The sequence below is a fragment of the Sinohyriopsis cumingii genome, chromosome 8 (assembly GCF_028554795.1).
Source record: "Sinohyriopsis cumingii isolate HCF-2022 chromosome 8, ASM2855479v2, whole genome shotgun sequence".
Lineage (NCBI taxonomy): Eukaryota > Metazoa > Mollusca > Bivalvia > Unionida > Unionidae > Sinohyriopsis > Sinohyriopsis cumingii.
Window position 1 is genome coordinate 79,517,443 of NC_142968.1, and position 21,676 is coordinate 79,539,118.

The following is a 21,676-nucleotide window of genomic DNA, read 5'->3' on the forward strand; positions in this document are numbered from 1 at the left end:
TAACCTTGACAAATGCAATTAATCCATAGCTGAGAAATTACAAGCAGCGAGTTTTCTGTTTGTTTGTGTTTTTAATTTTTCCAACACAATATATTCATCGAAATTACGTTTTTCGTCCAATATTTTTCGTTCCCATTGTATATTCTTATTAAATAAATGAAATATGTGTTGAAATTATAGCTAAACTTAAGCAAATATTTGAATTATTAAAATTAAGTTTCCACAGAAAATGAAAGTATTTTTTAATGTGCGAAATATTACAGACCTTATAGTCGCATTTCGTCCTTTCTGACAGGCCTTTTCACACCGGGTACTTTGGGTGAATCGTGCATAGGACCAGCATGTTCAGCCAAAAATGGCAAGATCTGTTTTATTTCTATTTACCGCCATGCCTGCTTGACAGCTCGTTACATAAATTCTTGTACAACATGAATGCTTCTAGCAAATGCTTTCCTTTTCAATGTTTGCGTCGCTTGCTAGTATGAACCTAGAACCTATAATACATTCATCATTATGACCGCACATGCTTTTAGTGTGTGTTACAATTTTGGAATTTTCATTTCTTTTGTGAACTTATGATAGAAATAAAAAAAAAATATTTTTAGATTCTTAACAATTAATGGGTGAATTGCCAAAGAAACATATCGAATGATTTTTCTTGATTCAACATCAAGTTTCATGTCGTCGATATAGATCGATTCTCAATAACAAAAATATATAATTGCTAAAAATATAGTTTTTACAGATATGATTTTGCAAACCATATGCGGTCTCCATGTTTCATGCTTCATACCTCAAAATGCTGATCATTTGTTGGTTGACAATTTTGAAATCACAATTTACTATCGATATTTGAAATCAAATGATAATGTTTCCTTGCACTCTCTGTTAATTCCCACCTAAATTTAGCCACGAATTCATGTTGAAATAAGCAGTTCCGTCACCTCACCCGTCGATCGTGGGAGAATTTGCCGTAAGTTTAATTTTTGTACAATTTTCCTTGAAATCGCGACAATTAGTTTCAAATTGCTCTGATAAACTGTATATCTATCTATCTATCTATCTATCTATCTATCTATCTATCTGTCTGTCTGTCTATATTATATTATTTCCATCGTGGCTGATTGGTTCCAGAATAAAACCTTGTTGATATCCCTGAGAATTGTTGGGAGACACTATAAAATGCCATTCTTTTATATTATTAATGCACAATAAATGCACAACTGCATGTTCGCTGTTAGCCTATATCTACAAAATGTTGAATGTCTGAACTCTTTTTCTTTTCTTCTCCAGAACTAGATTAAGTCCTTATTTTGTTTGAATGTGTCTATGTCCACACTTCATCACTATGAAGTGATTTTGTCGAATGTACAATTTTGTTGTTAACTTCAAACTTAAATCATCAAGTTATCACGCTGACTTTATCTATTCTTATGAGTGATATAAATTACGGAAGTTCGGACAACTACGTTTAATTAAAAATTTCACGTCAAACAGTATTGTAGTCAGTGGACTCAGTCATGAATCTGTGGTAAACTACAACCCCCGAGGGGCATTGATTATATAATACATCTTATAAGGCCCGTGACCAGAAATTAAAGTTGCACAAGCCTGGTTAAAAGCATTAACGATTAAGAAAATAGTTTAAGTCTGATGGCATTGCATCTTCCACCCACTTTCATTTTTCAGTGAATAATACAAACGAAGAAAACATTTCAACTGCCAACGCTTCCACAGCTACTAAGCAGGCGTCAAGTCTTCAAAACAACGGTAAGAATGGAACTCATCTACATTTTACTCCATTAGATGGCGCATGCATTCTAGAAACCTTTTGGTTTTATGTATAAGATTATTAGATTATGCAAAGTTTTAGATGACAAATATAATAACAAAATGTATTATTATTATTATTAGTAGTAGTAGTAGTAATATTATTAGTCGTAGTTTTAGTATTAGTAATACCCTAGCTTCTGATAATTAAAGCAGTTACCATCATTTAGACTTTCTAACGCCGTGTTGTTCTGCTGTACCTGGAAATTAATATTCCTAAGCTTTGAGGTGCAGAGAGAGAGAGAGAGAGAGAGAGAGAGAGAGAGAGAGAGAGAGAGAGAGAGAGAGAGACCATATGTTTCTGGATTTAACACTTGTTTCCTTGAACCAGAATATACATAATGTAAAATATGTACATTTTTAAGTTTTACATAGAGTACAGTGAATACTCTAAAATGTGTAGTTTTTACAGAAGATGAATACGAAATGTGTAGTCTTTACAGAAGATAAATACAGACGTATGGATATATAAAAATGTGCAGTCTTTACAGAAGATAAATACAAATATTTTCATTTGTTAAGTGACAATGGGTGGGAGAAATATAAGAATCTGCTCAGATTCACAGTCCAGTGTATTCAGTTCTTTTTGTCAAAACCAATCTTCGTTGTTTAGCAAAAATATGACATTTTGGTCAATGGTTAGGAAAAATATGACATTTTAATCAATGGTTTTGATAAATATTACACTTTGATCAGTGATTTAATAAGAATAAGACATTTTCATTTGTGCTTTAGGAAAAATATGATAATTTGACCAATGATTTAGGACCAAAATATGACATTTTCATCAGTTCTTTAGGAACAATATTATAATTCAAACAGTGGTTTAGGGAAAATGTGAAATTTTAATCAGTTGTTAAAACGAATTTTGACAATTCTTCCGTGGTTAGAAAATATATGAGTTTTGATGAGTTTAGGAGAAATGTAATATTGTTATCAATGGTTTAGAAAAAAACATGGGACATGTTCATCCGTGATTTAGGACACGTGCAATTTCGATAGTGGAAAAATATGACATTTTGATCAGTGGTTGAAGAAAAATTTGACAATCTGATCAGTTCTTATTGATAAATATGACATTTTGGTAAATAGGATATGATAATTGTGACATTTTAATCATTTTTTTTTAGGAACAATATGACATTTAGGTTAGCGATTGAGTAAACATTTGACACTGTTGTCAGGACCTAAGTCTATTGCTTGTAATATGAATTTATTTGTCATCGCCGATAGATAATTGTTTGGATTCAAGTCCGTTCGTCATCACCGATGATAACTGTTACTTGGGTATTTAAATTTGCGATTTGCAGCAACTAAGAAAACTGCAAACATGTATATACCCCCAATCACCCAAAAGAATTAATTCACGGTATTTACTATCATTTTTATCGGGATTACAAATTGGCAGAGTTTAGCACAACAGTAAAAAAAACAATTTTCTACCCTATGATCTACGAGAGATTATAAAGAGAGAAAACAAGAAAAGAATAAATTTATGAAAAGAAATAAATAAGTATATGAGGATAAACAATTCCATTTTGAATATATTTACCTTCCTGAGGATATAAATCATTGTACTGTGGGAAATAACAATTTATTTATCGTAATGAAGAATGGATGCAACTTTGCCCATTTCAATAATTTAACAACCATTATCAGAGTTGTGCAGAAATGTAAAATGTTACATGGTCCGATTATGTTTAATATATCTGTAATGGAGTTTTATTGCCATTGAATATAAAAAAAGACAAAACACACTGAAAAGATGTTCATCCTCTAGGAAAAGTGTATTTCTTTCTCTGTATTTAACTCCATTTTATTCAGTATCCTCTTTATTAAACCTTATCTTCCGATTCCGGTAGGAAGCATGAATGCTGAAACACGTAATCTTTAACTCATGGATTTGTCAAGACTCGTAAACTGTATCATGTTTAATTGGCTTATTAAACAGCGGCATTGCATTGTTAATGATGCAGGTAAGTCTCTTCCCCCATTCACATTTCGGTCATGAAATAGCAAATCATGGGTAATAACGGGGAACCATAGAAACGGTGTGGAGGGGAACAACCTATATAAATCCAACGTTTCTTAAAATAAAATATTCTTCCCTCTCATCCGTCCTGTAACATATAATCAAAACATGGATAAATATATCCGCTTTTCTCTTCTTCAAATTGCCAATTATATAATGTCTACTGATTTGTATGGATAATGCTGATCTATCTCGGTTTGTCGTTTGGTTAGTCACTCATTTCCCCTGCATATTTTACGCAAATAAGGTGCTGAAAATTCCGAAAGAAAGCAACCAACAAACCAGTGACCTACATGAATTACTTTGTATGTCACAAATAGGGACGTTGTTTTATCCATGATTGAATATTAAATTATGTTTATCTCAGAAACGGAATTGACGGGAGTCCTGGACATCAAGAATGGTATGCAAACTATTTTTTTTAAAGTTCTTTTCTTGATAATGTCACCAAGATTAGCAAATATGGAATAGATCAAACTAATGGATTGTATATATGCCCTCTACGACACTACTAAACGGAGTCTCTGAATTGTATACTTGCTATCTACTACCAAGTCCATTACATAGAGTATGTATATTGTCTAATGCTCTCTACTACACAGGGCATGTGTTTTGTATATTTGCTCTCCACAATCAAGCCTATTACACAGAGTATGCGCACTGTCAATGTGCTCTCTACTACCAAGAACATTACACAGGGCATATGTGTTGTATACTTGCTCTCTATTACCAATACCATTACACAGAGTATGTGTATTGTATATTTGCTGTCTACTATCAAGATTATTGCAAAGAGTATATGTATTGTATATTTGCTCTCTACTACCAGATATATTACACAAAGTATGGACCGCTCTGGTGGCCTAATGCCTCACTTCGCGCTCAGAATTAAGAGGTTAGTTTTAGGACTGGTCGGCCTAGTGTCATGATAATGTGACTGGGTGAGACATCATTCTACATGTCTGCGGCATGATGCCCCAGTGCTAGCCATCACTATAAACTGTCACACTGCAGACATCGTAGTGATATGACTGAAATTTTTTTAAAGCTACAATAAAAAATCCAAATCGCAGAGAGAGAGAGAGAGAGAGAGAGAGAGTATGAGTATTGTATATCTCTCTACTACCAAAACCATTATACAGAATATGTATCTTGTATATTTGCTGTCTACTACCAAAACCATTACACAGAGTATGTATCTTGTATATTTGCTCTCTACTACCAAAACCATTATACAGAATATGTATCTTGTATATTTGCTGTCTACTACCAAAACCATTACACAGAGTATGTGCATTGTATATTTGCTGTCTACTACCAAAACCATTGCACAGAGTATGTGTATTGTATATTTTCTGTCTACTACCAAAACCATTAAACAGAGTACGTGTATTGTATATTTTCTGTCTACTACCAAAACCATTATACAGAGTATGTACAGTGTATATTTGCTGTCTACTACCAAAACCATTACAAAGAGTATGTGTATTGTATATTTTATGTCTACTACCAAACCCATTGCACAGAGTATGTGTATTGTATATTTTCTGTCTACTTACCAAGACCATTAGACAGGGTATGTAGATTGTTTAATTGCTCTGCTCTATTAAGACCACCGCATAAAGTGACCACAGTGCATACATACTCTCGACTGTCAGGAACACTTCACCGAGTGAATACTTTTTTCTCACAAGCAGGACCATTATCCATAATGGGTGCAATGTATGTCAGCTGTCAACCACTAAGAAATTACACAAAGTATGTGCACTGAATGGCTATTTCCACTACCATAACTGATGCACAATGTGTGTGCGTGTATTATGTACTCGCTCTCCACCAACAAAATTACTACACCTGAGCGTTTGTACTGCATGCTTGTTATCCACAGAGTCCGTGCATCGTATTTTAGCTTTCCATTACAAAGACCATTACACAGATTGTGTGCATTAAATGCATTCTTTCCACTACCAAGACAATGCAAAAGAGTGTGTGCTCTGCATACTTCCTCTCCACTACCAACACCATTACACAGATTAATACACAGAATGTTTTAATCGTATATTTGCTCTTTAATACCAAGACAACTCCAATGTGTGCATTGTATACACTAACAGGACCACTCCAGTGTGTGTGCATTGTATATTTGCACTCCACTAACAGGACCACTCCAGTGTGTGTGCATTGTATACTTGCACTCCACTAACAGGACCACTCCAGTGTGTGTGCATTGTATATTTGCACTCCACTAACAGGACCACTCTAGTGTGTGAGCACTGTATACTTGCACTCCACTAACAGGACCACTGCACACGAACATCTACATCATTGTACACGAGGTACCATGTCAGCACATTTTGTCTGAACAGGGAACAAGAAAAAAAAGACTGATTTTTTTAGAATTTTTGCAAATATAATGTTTGTCACATGTGCCATTTCACGGACACAAGTATGGAAAACGTTCCCATCTTATTCTTAGTCTTTCAAATTAAAGTTCGACATATGCTTGCACATAGCAAAGAGGCTTTTCTATTCGCATCAAAGAAAATATTTATTCCAGATAAATGCATAGCAACCAAGCTTTGCATTGCAACTTGTGTGGACAATTATGTGCTTGGCGAGAAAGACCTGGCAAGTTGTCAGGCATGTACATGCACGAGAAAAACGGGTAATATATTCGTGACAATCTCTATCTTTCTCTTTCGTCCATTTTAGAAATAGACCGTTATAATTTCAGTGAAATTTGGGGTTTGGGGTTTGGATTGAACAGTATTTGACCGGATGAACATCTGATTGTAAAACATTTTAAGATATTTCAGGGTAACATCAGAGAAACGACCACTTCCGAATGAGGTTATCATACATATATATTTATGTATGCACTGGCAAGGTATATCTCTTTCATATAATATTGAATGAATTTGCATTCTGGGAAATGGGCTTCCTAATAATATGTGAGGACTTTAAGTTAACCCTGAATACTGCAGCTAAGCAATGAAAGCTAAGCAGCTACTGCAGCTAAGCAATGAAACGTATCTGTACCAAAAAAGAAATAAAATGTATGTCACAACAATACACAGACTGGTGGGTGGGTGGTAGGTGAGAGGTGGGTGGTAGGAGGTGGGGAAATGGAAAAAACAAACAAATATCCTTTGAAAAGTGATTCTAAATTATTTTAATAAATTTGTGTTGCCCATTTGTATGCCTTAGAAACCAAATCATGCAAATACTTTGCAAGAGTTTAAGTAAGAAATGCATTTTATTATTTACTTTCGTTATCTACTTTTATCGTTATGCACCTTGTTGTGTCTTAAACTCTGGTAAAGAGTTAACGTCTATGTGAGGGAAAAAGTGATGTATATTGCAACATTCTTTTATTACAGTTTTCTTTGGTTTGTGGGCCCAAGTATAATGTTTTTGTTTTGTTTTTGTTTTTTGGTTTGTTTTCCATCTTTCTTCTCGATTCGTTCAATGTCTCACCCAGCCAAGCCTTTCTATATTTGTTTGACAACATGTTGAACGTTTGTACTCTTTCTAGCTTATCTCCAGCAACGCAACCTCTAACATACATGCTTTGTAAATTTGCTGCATTAATAACCTGCCGTATTAGACTGTATTACCCTTGCATTGTTAACAGCTTGTCATATTAGACTAGATGATCCTTTCCGTGTTAATAGCCTGTCATATTAGACTAGATGATCTTTTCTGTATTAATAGCTTGTCATATTAGACTAGATGATCCTTTCTGTATTAATAGCTTGTCATATTAGACTAGATGATCCTTTCCGTGTTAATAGCCTGTCATATTAGACTAGATGATCCTTTCTGTATTAATAGCTTGTCATATTAGACTAAATGACCTTTCCGTGTTAATAGCTTGTCATATTAGACTAGATGATCCTTTCCGTGTTAATAGCTTGTCATATTAGACTAGATGATTCTTTCCGTGTTAATAGCTTGTTATATTAGACTAGATGATCCTTTCTGTATTAATAGTTTGTCATATTAGACTAGATGATCCTTTCCGTGTTAATAGCTTGTAATATTAGACTAGATGATCCTTTCCGTGTTAATAGCTTGTCATATTAGACTAGATGATTCTTTCCGTGTTAATCGCTTGTTATATTAGACTAGATGATCCTTTCTGTATTAATAGATTGTCATATTAGACTAGATGATCCTTTCCGTGTTAATAGCTTGTCATATTAGACTAGATGATCCTTTCTGTATTAATAGATTGTCATATTAGACTAGATGATCCTTTCCGTGTTAATAGCTTGTCATATTAGACTAGATGATCCTTTCTGTATTAATAGCTTGTCATATTAGACTAGATGATCCTTCCCGTGTTAACATCTTGTCATATTAGACTAAATGATCCTTTCCGTGTTAATAGCGAGTAATATTAGACTATAATTTCAATTATTTTAATACAGCAATAATTTATTGAATCTAACAACCTTCGAAACAGCAGTTTCCTTTAAATATATGGCTGTGTAAGATAACAACACAGGAGTTGGCTAAGATGTGATTTTTTTATCGCAAGACAACCATAATGTTACAAGCTTTTAAGATGAGGTCAGTTAAAACTTAGTCAAGATTTTTCAATACAAATATGAAACAAACGTATGTTATATCATAAATACTGAAGAGCAATATTTAAATTTAATGAATCTATTAAATAATTAGTATATTAACTGTATCTACTTAACTTATGTTTTTGCTCTGTACATATAAATGTCTAAACATTCATCCTCTAAATTTCATTCTCAGTTTACAAATGTTTATACAATGTTTCGTAATGATTTTTGCATACAAAACTAGGTCAGAAACTTCTGGAGCAGCTACTGCCCACGACCACTCCGGCCCCTAAGAAACAGTGTCCGGCTACAGACACGTGTATCCGATCCTGTACAGATATAATTAAGTTAGGACAACCGGACAAAGATGGATGTAGATCATGCCAGTGTGTGGTGGAAAAACGTAATCCAAGCTCTCTTTCTTCTTCTTCCATTATTAAAATAACTCTTTTATGTCGTGCGAGGGGTGGGGTGCAAACATAGCAAATCATATCTTCAGTTTAGTGTAAAGTGCTGTGAATTTTAGGTAACAAAACAAAACTTGTCTACAAGAACTTTTTAAAAATTAAGACTGCCATAGACTGTCCTTGTTTACAACACTTTAAATCATTTTCTTCTCTTGCGCTTTATTTAATTAGCCTTTGTTCTGGTTTCATTATATCGTTCATTCCATATATACTCGCTTATAAGTCGATCAAAATAGCATGATGCGCATGCAGATCAGTGTCTGCGTTGTTTGTTCCACTGATTACTCCTAACAAACTGATCAGATCCGGATGTGTCCGTGCATTATGCGACGGCAGATCTCGGTCTATGCAGTTTGCATTTTGACTCGACTTATAAATGAGTGAAAACGGTTCGGTTATTCACTTCACTTCCTGGTCTACATCTGAAAATGAAGAAAATTACTCTTATGTTGTGACTTTGTTTCGATGGTTTTCACAGGAATTACAAATGAGTTACCATTTTTCGAATTTTTCGAATGTTTTTTAAAAGAGATTTTGCTGTTATTATTGCTCTCGTTTTTTTTTATAGGAGTCTATTGTAAAACGATGTTATAAGATTTGAATTTGTCCATATATTTATTTTTGTTCAAATTAACGTGCACATTAATATGAATTTAAACCATTTAAAAGGCCAATCCAAATTGTTAAATGTCATTATGCGCATTTAGAACGTAAAAATTAGACGAGCTTCCGAAACTGAATAGCATTGAGTTCAGGTGATAAAATATTCACAAGCGATAGAAATTACGGTACATCTTTTAAAAGCTTTCGTTTACAATTTCCCTTGAAGGGCGTTCTTTTATAGTCTTATATATTGTCTATATAAAAGAAATAAAACAAGAAACAAAATAAATCTTGCCTACATCTACCTCAGCGTGCGCTGGGTAGAGCCAGCGTTGCTAATGATGTTCTTGGTTCTATTTCTAGTGGTGTAACAGTAACCCATAATCGACCTTTCCTGTGGCCTAAGTGGTTACAGAGTCTGCCTCGGATGAGTTAGGTCGCGGGTTCCAACCCCGACTGAGTCATACTAAAGACTTATATACAAAACAAAATTGTAGTAGCAGCTACCTCGCTTGGTGCTCAACATTAAGAAATTAGTGTTAGGACTGATCGGCCTGGTGTCAGGATAATGTGACCGGGTGGGACATCATGCTACATGTATGTGGCATGATGCCCCAGCGCTAGATATCACTATAAACTGCCACACTGCATACATCATATGACTGGAAAATTGTTAAAAGCAACATTAAAAATCCAAATCACATCCCAACCCCACCCGACCCCACCCCATCCCACATCCCCTCCCCACACAGTAAGTCATTAGTCATAACCCTTGCTTGCCATATTTGTACTCAGTATTAAATATGAGCTGAATACCAATTTTCAGCCTTGATTCTTGCGACATCGCCTCCAGAACAGAAACTATGTTCCGAGACAGTGGCATGTATGCTGGCCTGCAAAGACACAGGGTATGAACTAGGCCATGACGACCAACATGGATGCCCATCGTGCAAATGTCTGCAGCATCGTAAGCATACCACGAATTTATATGTTGTTATAAGAATTTTGCTGAGGTAGTTTGCTACAACAAAAAGAAATAATGATTTCGGCAATAGAAGGGAGTTGGATTCTTATTACTCTTTCAACTCAATACGTTACTTGAATGTTTAATGGTAGGTGATGTTTCTGTTGTTTTCATCGTTGCAATTATTTTGCATTTACATTTTTGGGACTCTGGATTGGGTCCCTTTTATTTTCACTGCAAGAAATGATCTTAGCAAATAAATGACATTGACGATTCTATGTTTTCAAGCACAATTTAAATATTTCTCTTGAAGAGCATAAAATGATATTAAAATTGGCTATGTAAAGAAGTTATTGCTGTTCGCATCCTAAAGAAGAATTTTTAGAAAAAGGTATTTGTGATATGACACAATTTGACCAATATTCCACGATGTCATTATCTACCCATAATTTATTGCAGGTGTCATGTTGCCTTCTAAATCACAAAACTGCAAAAATGCTTCTTGGTACACAAATTAACGACTACTCTTCTCTGAACAAGTAAGGGGAGTGGAGTAAATGGGGTGGTGCTGCGTTTTATTAGAAAATTTGCTCACTTTTTGTATTTATTTCGTTCGGTTTATTCCTGTCATAGTTGTTGAAATTCGAGTTAGATGATTGCACAATAGTATTTTGTCTAGTGTATGAATGTTTCAAACTGTGTAGATGCTATACATTGTATACATGTCTTATTTTCTTTCTTTGCCCTGGTGTCTAACAGTAAATCGGTTTATCAATTCATTCGTTTGCCTATTCACGCTGACTCAGAAAACGAAATATGTAAATATATACTCTTATACATATTCGTTTAAATTTCCAGCAACACTCACAACACCAGCCCCGATAGTCCTAGTTCATCAAGAAAACAGTTGTCCTGAGGTCACCAGCTGCATGAAATCATGTCGTCATGGTTTCCACTTTGACTCTAATCCAAATTCAGAAACTTGTCCACTTTGCAAATGTATGATTCGTAAGTGTCACGATATGTATGTACGTACGTACGTATGTATGTATGTATGTATGTATGTATGTATGTATGTATGTATGTATGTGTGTGTGTATATACACAATCGAAATATAATTTTACATTAGTTTTATAAATTTGGGAGATTTAATTCAGTGCAGTGCCAACTCGATGACACAGAAACCATATGTATATCTATCTACCTGTGCATACACCCAGGTGAACAAAAATGAGATAACCATAAGTAGTTTTTAAATTCGTGCTAGAAGGTTGTCTTTCTTCTATCTTGGACAAAAACAAAATACAGGCACACACAGAAACACATGCACGCAATGGTGGGATATAAGAATTGAGAAGAACGCCCGCCAATTTAGCAAGAATTTGATTTGTTTTAAGCAGTTGCCCCTATTTACTTATGATTATGCTGGAAATGGCACGTGAGTTTTACGTAGCAGCACAAATTCTGAGGATGACATACGTTATTTACTTGTGTGCTTCTGTCCGTCCGTACGTCTCGCACACTCAATTCCTTTCAAAAATGTCATGGATTGAAACCATATTTCATCACGGGTGTAATCATGCTAATACACTGGACAGGTCCGAGATTCACTTGGATTTTGTCCATTAATTGCGACGTTCGTTCACTCTCCATAACTTGTGAAGCAACATTCTGGATTGAAATGATAATCTTACAGGCTTGATAGCAACACGCCCTAGATAAGTTTCATCGTAATCTTATAATCATATAAGGTTTAATAGAAATGCGTCCTAAAATAGGTTTGATACATCATTGTGTTTTGTGACTGTTGACGCCAAAATTTATATTTACAGCTAGAACGAAATCTTTATTTAGCTATAATATATCATACATCAGTACGATCCAAATGCAAACTGTATATACTAAGATCTACAGTCAGATGATGCGCTGTTAGATCATGGTGTATGCAGCTTATTGGGATTAATCAGTGGAATAAATATCAGATCGGGGTCTATATTGTTTGCAGTTGTATCTGACGTACAAGCGAGTATATACGGTATAGTGGAAGGAGTACCCACGTCCTATTAACTCATTTCTTTTTGCCTGTATCGTTTCCTTTTTGCAACCAACAAGGTGGAAGCAAAACTAACAACATGCATTTAAAAAACCTGTCCTCAGTCAAATACTCTCTTAATCAGCTGCTTATAAGAAATGTTTATTGGTGGTGGGTGTTGATTTTGTTGTTGTGTATTGTTTTTAAAAAATCCTATCTAGGTCATGATCATTAGTAATTTCCCATAATCAGAGCATACATTTCTTAAGAGTTCGAAATTTTCGGCAATATCACGCTGCCTTCATCAGCTAATGTTAATCACGTGATTTATAATGGTGAACTCTTAAGATGTGTATGCTCTGAGCATGGGAAATTAGTAATGATAATGAATTATAAAGAGAAAGGAAGCGACCATTTCAGATAAATTACTTACAAACATCCCACGGAACTGATTCATCCATCCACCCATATAACGCTTAGTATGGTAGAAAGATAGACAGGTATGCATACCAATGCTACTAGAACCTGCTGATGTGTACAAACAGATTATTCCTCCAAAACAAACTAAAGAAAAGAACAAGTATCACAACCATATAATTGAATCACTAAAGTTTTCAGCAAACGAATTCAAATACACATGTGTGTATATTTGGATGTGTATTTATATGTTTCAACTTACATGCCATGCAAGTGTGTCTGTCTGTCTGTGTCTGTGTGTGTATGTGTGTTCTACATTTCTGTTAATATTTTAAACGAACATGCGTCAGACAAATTCAGAGGCGAATCACACTTCACTATTAGTGTCCAATATTGCTGTCCAAAGCTGTTGTTATCCAAAACAAAGAGCCTCAAATATCAATGTCCAAATCTTCTATTGTCAAAAATAAAAATACAGACGAAAAATAAAACTATTTCGGTGTCTGGTAAAAAAAAATCTTTACATTGCAAGCTTCTATTTATTTTATTTTTTTTCTAAAATAATTGTCCTTCAAAAGATATAAAGAAGAAGAAAAAGATGTCGATTATCCAGATGTTAATTATATTTAAATTATAATCATGTAATTGTACAGTAAACTACGTTTATCCTGAAAGAGTTCCATTAATTTCTAAACATATTACCGTTCGTTCCAAGATATAGAAGTATCAATCGATATAAATGCTACCACATTTATATGCATTCTGTAGTAAACTCTTGTATATCTTGATACGTTGAATATACGGGAAAACATTGAACATTGACTGTTCTATGTTGGAATTTTTCAAGTTCCATGCTTTGTACTTTTCCGGCTAAGTTGATGCTTTATTGAGCTCAAAATTTGCACGTTGATAAGGACTATATAGTTCCTGTAATGTTTGCTTGATTTTTGAGCGTGTTTATTGGCTTATCAATACATGAAAGGTTATAGTGTCAAGGCAATAGGGGTAATGTCCCTTGATGATGGATACACACTGGGACTGACCAAGCTTGCACTGGTCAGAATGTGAACCCACAATTCTTTATATATCTGTATATGGAGAGAGAGAGAGAGAGAGAGAGAGAGAGAGAGAGTGTGTTTCTGGGCTTTGTAACAAAAATAAGAAAACAATCATAACAACAACAATTTTGACCAATTAAAACTAAATTTAAAAAATGTATTTTAGAAGTATTGTTTAATCATTTTATCAATAATCTTAAGAATATAAACTAAAAGTCAAACATAATACGTCGCAAGGTAACGTCTTTTGGACAGAATATCAATGCTGGCACAACTATTGAATGTCATAGAAAACTTATGATGAGGTTTAGGAAAAGCAGCATGCAGCTATTTCTGGGTTAGGACTAATTACACTTCGCAATTTGTAAGTAGGCACTGATGAAAGCGTTAAATAGCATACAATATCGCTATACGTGGCAACAACAAGAGGAAAACAGTTCTAATAAGCATGAAGCTAGGTTAAGATAGGAAATAAAAAACAAGAATTACAACGTTTTCAATCCAGACTTATTAAGAATATAGAGTCTTCAGTTGCTGATTTCAACTGTATCTTTTCGATCTATAGCAGTGCCTCCTACCACCCCAGCTCCCACAAGGGAACCAGACTTCCTAACCCTGATGAGAAACTGTCCGGAAACTGTTCACTGTATGAAGATCTGTAAGAATGGTTACACACTAGAATCATACCAAACAGGGTCCTGCCCAGCATGTAGGTGTCATACAGGTAAGTCGTTTTTTAATTTACTGTAATTTTCTTAACAAATGTGCTCCATAGTATATAACAGAAGCTGACACATCCATATCTCATTCTACCCAAGAATGTATACATGACTCAGACAATAGTATGAAGATTAAATTAATGTAATTAATATAATACGAAGATGAAATTAATGTAATACGAAGATAAAATTAATGTAATTAATGTAATATGAAAATAAAATTAATGTAATTAATGTACTATGAAGATAAAATTAATGTAATATGAAGATAACATTAATGTAATATGAAGATAACATTAATGTAATTAATGTGATATGAAGATAAAATTAATGTAATATGAAGATAAACTTAATGTAATGTAATATGAAGATAAAATTAATGTAATGTAATATGAAGATAAAATTGATGTAATATGAAGATACAATTAATTTAATGAAATATGAAGATACAATTAATGTAATAAATGTAATATGAAGATAAAATTAATGCAATTAATATAATATGAAGATAAAATTAATGTGATAAGAAGATACAATTATGTAATTAATGTAATATGAAGATAAATTAATGTGATAAGAAGATAAAATTATGTAAATTGATTAAATTCAACATTCATGTTTAAGCAATAGTCAATATTTACATGATATCTGCCTATAGGAAGTTATTGCTATTATTGATACCTTTATAAACGTACATAGCTAGATTATTCAAAGTTTTACTATTCTGGGTATTCGTAGCTTCTAAAAGTTTATAAATATATCATCTTTTTCTGAAATCTTTATCTATATATTTTACCGTTAGATCTTTAGACAATGCGCATTCAAGTGCGTAATGATATTCGTCTTCATTTAGAGCAAAGGTTATCATGATTCGCTTTATACATACATAATGATATTCGTCTTCATTTAGACGATTTACGTACATAATTATATTCGTCTTCATTTAGAACAAATGCATCATGAATTGCTTTATACGTACATAATGATATTCGTCTTCATTTAGAACAAAGGCTGTCATAAATTGCCATATACGTACATACTGATATTCGTCTTCATTTAGAACAAATGCATCATGAATTCCTTTATAGGTACATCATACTGATATTCGTCTTCATTAAGAACAAAGGCATCATGAATTGCTTTATACGTACGTAATGATATTCGTCTTCATTTAGAACAAAGGCATCATGAATTGCTTTATACGTACATAATGATATTCGTCTTCATTTAGAACAAATGCATCATGAATTGCTTTATACGTACATAATGATATTCGTCTTCATTTAGAATAAAGGCATCATGAATTGCTTTATACGTACATAATGATATTCGTCTTCAGTTAGAACAAATGCATCATGAATTGCTTTATACGTACATAATGATATTCGTCTTCAGTTAGAACAAATGCATCATGAATTGCTTTATACGTACATAATGATATTCGTCTTCAGTTAGTACATTTGCATCATGAATTGCTTTATACGTACATAATGATATTCGTCATCATTTAGACGATATACGTACATAATGATATTCGTCTTCATTTGGAACAAAGGCTATCATGAATTGCTTTATACGTACATAATGATATTCGTCTTCAGTTAGTACATTTGCATCATGAATTGCTTTATACGTACATAATGATATTCGTCATCATTTAGACGATATACGTACATAATGATATTCGTCTTCATTTAGAACAAAGGCTATCATGAATTGCTTTATAGATACATAATGATATTCGTCTTCATTAGACGATTTACGTACATAATGATATTCGTCTTCATTTAGAACAAAGGGACCATGAATTGCTTTATACGTACATAATGATATTCGTCTTCATTTAGAACAAAGGCATCATTCATTGCTTTATACGTACATAATGATATTCGTCTTCATTTAGAACAAAGGCATCATGAATTGCTTTATACGGTAAGGCCCAATGTGTGAGAATGTATTCTAAATATAGCAATTGCATTTCAATATTGACAGGGTAAATGCTGTAAAGATAAAGTTATGTTCAGACATTTGTAATATTTACATTTATATTTATATCTTGTCTACGTATCTTATTTACATCTTAAGATGATCCATACAATTTTGAACAAAATCGTCCAATGTCCATAATTTACAAATATGTAAAACTATGAGGAATTAAAATGTATCATTGGGCAAAAAATGATATATCTATATTGGCGATACCATTTTTCTTCGCCAAAGTGACGATATCACTTTTGGAACTACTTTTTCTCATTTAGAATTATATATGCCGTTATCTGTTATTCAACCCTATATTTCTATATTTAGGTCAATGTCATATTTTTTCTTCTGCTCCATCTTTCTCTCCCGCACTCCACATCAGGATGTGCAGATTTTAAAATGTAGCAACTGTAGACCATCTAGTGTACATTTATCCAATCGATCATGTGCCGTCAAGAAATATCTAAACACAAATTCCAAATCGCCAAAAGTAGTCTTCAAGTACTACCTTTATTATGATTAAGCATTCTACGTGAATCATGGAAATTCTCAGTGATTGAACATACATGATCCGTTGCTATGTTACACCCATACAGTAATGTAATCCTGAAATACTCTAAGACAGACGTTTTAGATAAAATATGATAATTAACATTTTAAGTAGCAATTTTAACTCGTACCACAACCGAATATCATCAGTCCGCGAATGAAATGTGTTAAGAAAATGTTAAAATCTATAATTTTATTTTCGCCCGAATATAGTCATTACTTTGACAAAATATGCAATTTTAATAGATGGTATGAAAGCGTTAAATCTGTACAACGTCGCTGTGCCAAACGTATTGTAACATTTAGGAACTTCAATCTATCGATGTAGTAATACAGCTGTTAAGCGCACTGCCAAAGAAGGGAGCAAATCTATGCAAATCGATGGTTTGTGCTTTAAAAAAAATATATATAATAGAAAGAAAATTCTCGTTTACTGAGTGACAAAACAAAATGTTTCCACTTCACGTGTGAAATATTTCTGTATATCTACCGCTATATATATATATATATATATATATATATATATATATATATATATATATATATATATATATATATATATATATATATATATATATAGGGGCCCTGAGTGGCCGAGTGGTCTAAAGAACTCTCCGTTACGGATCACTACCATCTCACCTCTGTCTACGTGGGTTCGAGTCTCGGATTCGACTAATTTGGGTATGTGAGAAAGCTTGCCAGTCGCTTCTCGTAGGTCGGTGGTTCTTTCCGTGGTTTTTCCGGGTTTTTCCTCCACCATTATCGTGTGCTGAAAAATGGCGTTAAACCCTACAACAAAATATATATAGTACATTCACTAGTCCAAGCTTACGTACTTACTGGTAATAATTCAAAATGCTTCCACTTAACGTATGAAATCTTTCCTTATAATAATAATAATAATGAGGACTTTGTATAGCGCCATAATCTTTAGAAGCTCTAAGCCCTTTACAACATTAGACAACACCTATAAGATAAAAAAATATAATGATATGATTACAAAAACAAACACCAAGGAATTAGAAAACATTACAAAAAATCATGCTGAGAATATTTAAGGTAGGAAACATTATTAGGTCTTTAAGTTTGTTCTTGCAGTCGAAATAAGTGAGTTTTGAGAGACCTCTTGAATGTGACCACTGTGTCTTTGTTCAGTGGGCAATTCATTCCATGTTGCTGGGCCCTGGTATGCAAAAGAACGCTGTCCATATGACTTTGCTTTTATAGTGGGAATAATGAGTATACGATTGTCAAAAGAGGAGCATAAGTATCTTGCTGGTGTGTACACCTGGGTGAGGTCGGATAGGTATGTTGGACTAGAGTCCGACAGTGAAATATAGCACAGAGAAAAATTTTGTGTTTGATTCTGGATCAAATGCATAGCCAGTGTATGGTACAGAGCAGCGGGAAGATGTGCTCTGATCGTGGTACTCTAAGTATGATCCGAACAGCTGTGTTTTGAACTTTTTGAAGTTTCTGGAGCAGATATTGAGATGAACCAGACAGAATTGCGTTACGATAGTCCAGTCTTGAAAGTACTAATCAATACACAAGTGTTTTAGGGGCATCAACTGAAAGATATTTGCGAATTGAGCTGATGCGTCTCATCTCAAGATATGCAGCCTTGCATATGTTCATGACATGTTGGTGCAATGTGAGAGTACTGTCCAGAGTAACACCTAGGTTTCGTACTGATTGTGTGAATTTAATGTTGGTGTTGCTGATATTTCTTGTTTGAGGTAAAGGATATGAATGAGAAAGTCTTTGTGTTGTGATCAGAATGACCTCAGTTTTATCATCATTCATCTGCAGCTTGTTACATATCATCCATGATTTCGCACCAGAAATGCACCTCTCTACACCTTGGATGGTAGCATCAACTTCAGTTGGGTGGCTAGATTTGTATATTTGGGTGTCATCAGCGTACAATTGGTGAGACACACTGGATGATGATCTATGACACTTGAGAGCGACTGAGTGTACAGAATGAAGAGAACAGGTCCAAGAACAGACCCCTGTGGAACAACACAACATAGATCAACTGGGCTGGAGTGTATTCCATTTGCCGATACAATTTATGTCCTGTTGACTAAATAGGACTTGAATCACAGTAAGGCTGTATCATGAATGCCAAATACATGGTGGAGACGGTGAAGTAATATATCATGGTCTATTGTGTCAAATGCTGCAGATAAATGAAGAAAGGTGACGACTGTAATCTTACCGCTATCCAACGCAGAGAGAATGTCATTAACTACTTTTAGAAGAGTAGTTTCAGTACTGTGGCAAGGGCGATATGCAGATTGTACATTGCTAAAAAGACTATTTAAATTTAGATGAGATACAAGCTGGGATAGAACAACCTTTTCTAAGATTTTTTTATATGAATGGGAGATTAGAAACTGGGCGATAGTTCTTTAAATCGTTATGGTCTAGTGGTGTTGGTTTCTTCAGCAGAGGCTTTATAATGGCAGTTTTGAAAAATGATGGGAATTCCCCGGATGAGAGAGAGGTATTAATAACATCAGTTAGTGAAGACAATACTGGATCTAAGCACTCAAGTAGCAGTGATGTTGGAATTGGATCAAGTTCACATGACTTTGGTGCACTCTTCATCAGGATTGTACGTACGAAATCCATAGATACAGGTTCAAATACTGCTAATGGTTGCCGCTCAAATTCTGTATCCCAACTGTATGGTGACGACAAGTCAATTGAAATTTTGTGGTGTCAAGCTTATCTCTAATAGTTTGTACTTTGTCACGGAAGAAATTTGCAAACATGTCCGGAAGGTCGACTGGAGAGAAGGTAGTTGGAAGTGGTGTTGATTTGTTCCTTGACATTAGCTTGTTAGTAATCTCGAAGAGCTCTTTGCAGCTGAAACTTTCTATGATCTTAGTAGTGTAGTGGACTGATTTCGCTGCATGGACTATATCTGTGACATTCGTCTTAGCGGCTTCATAGATTTGCTTATGAATAGTGAGTCTGGTGGAAAGCCAAAGCCTCTCAGCTTTGCGGCGGTATCTTTTAGCAGTGCGAAGCTGGTCCCTAACACTGCTATACCATGGTGAACACGTTTGAATTGATACTCTGCACTTGGTAGCTGGTGCATGTTTGTCAAGCAATGAACGCAGGCAGTTATCGAGTTGTTCTGCGGTAGGAGGTAAGCAAGTTGTTAGGTTAGCTTGGATGTCGTGCATCAGTTTGGTTCTATTTATCATACGGAGTTTCCTCTTAGTAGCAGATAAAGGTGGACGGTTATGGACTGATACGTCAAGATGGCATATAATGCAGAGGTGATCTGATGCAAGGCCATGGGATACCAGGGAGGACCGTAGAATGTTATCATCAGGTCTATGAAGAATCCAGTCTAGAATGTGACCATGTTTATGGGTGGGTTGGTTAACTGACTGAGGTTGAAAACATTAATGGAATCTGAGTTTTGGTGTGTTTGGGTTTCCGGGACAAAGTGAAAGTTGAAATCTCCAAGAATAATCAGGTTGCCACCTATCGAATTTCCATAATCTAGGAGATTTGGAAACTGCTCCAAAAAGAGAGATTCAGCCAGCTTGTTTTTTTCTACTAGGAGGAGGGCGGTATAGGCAGAAAAAATGGATTGACCTTTGCTCCAGTGTGAGTATGGTTTGGACTAGTTCAAACAATGTGTGGTCGAAATTGTATGTTGTGGTGTGGTTAAGACGTTTTATCATGGAGTTCTTTGTGATGACAGCAATTCCGTTTCCGCGAGAATTACGGGGGAACGACTTGATGGAGTAGCTAGTGGGTGTTAGATCCGCACACTTGGGCTCATCGCCTGATGTTTTACCCATGTTTCTGTCAGGAAAATTATATCAATATTCTGGTCGTTGATAAAATTAACTATTTCTGTGCGTTTTTCTGGTGGTCCTACTGACTGGGCATTGAATAATGCAATACGCAGAGGTATCTCCTCGATAGCTGACACAAAGGTTGACGAAATACTAGGGATTTGAATTAGGTTATTTAAATTAACGGTCGAATTTTTGTTTAAATTGTTGAGCCGAAATAAGGGAGATAACTGGAATTCTTCTTCCTGTTCTTAGCCGGCCAGCTTTGAATCAACGTTTCTTTTTTCGCTTGTGTTTACATTTAGGTAATGATGAATGTAGTCCCAGTTCGTTTAGTCTAGAGCACAATGTAGTGTGGAGAGCCAAGGAGTGATCATTTAAAGCAATTAATGAGGGTCCATCGTAGCATAAATGGGTTGACTAGTGAGTATCACGTGATGTCGGTTTGTTCAAAAACAGTGGAGCAAGACAGTTGAGAAAAAGTTTAATTGTTCTCATTTCCGAAACAAGGAGATGAAGAAACATATACGAATTGTACAACCAATACATAATGAACACAATAACGCAGATGAAGACAGGCAACAAGCACAAATATCATGAAAACGGCAATACAAAACGGA

The 21,676-nt window shown here is 34.6% G+C and overlaps 1 protein-coding gene across 1 annotated transcript in view; it reads left to right on the forward strand.

Moving 5' to 3' along the window:
- LOC149793951 (uncharacterized) overlaps positions 1–21,676 on the forward strand; it is a 54,073-nt gene that overhangs the window by 8,348 nt on the left and 24,049 nt on the right. Inside the window, exons 4-7 of the mRNA XM_089969071.1 lie at positions 8,684–8,842; positions 10,336–10,476; positions 11,332–11,481; positions 14,547–14,705. Coding sequence (XP_089825197.1) covers positions 8,684–8,842; positions 10,336–10,476; positions 11,332–11,481; positions 14,547–14,705 — 609 coding nt within the window. The remainder of the gene's footprint in view (positions 1–8,683; positions 8,843–10,335; positions 10,477–11,331; positions 11,482–14,546; positions 14,706–21,676) is intronic.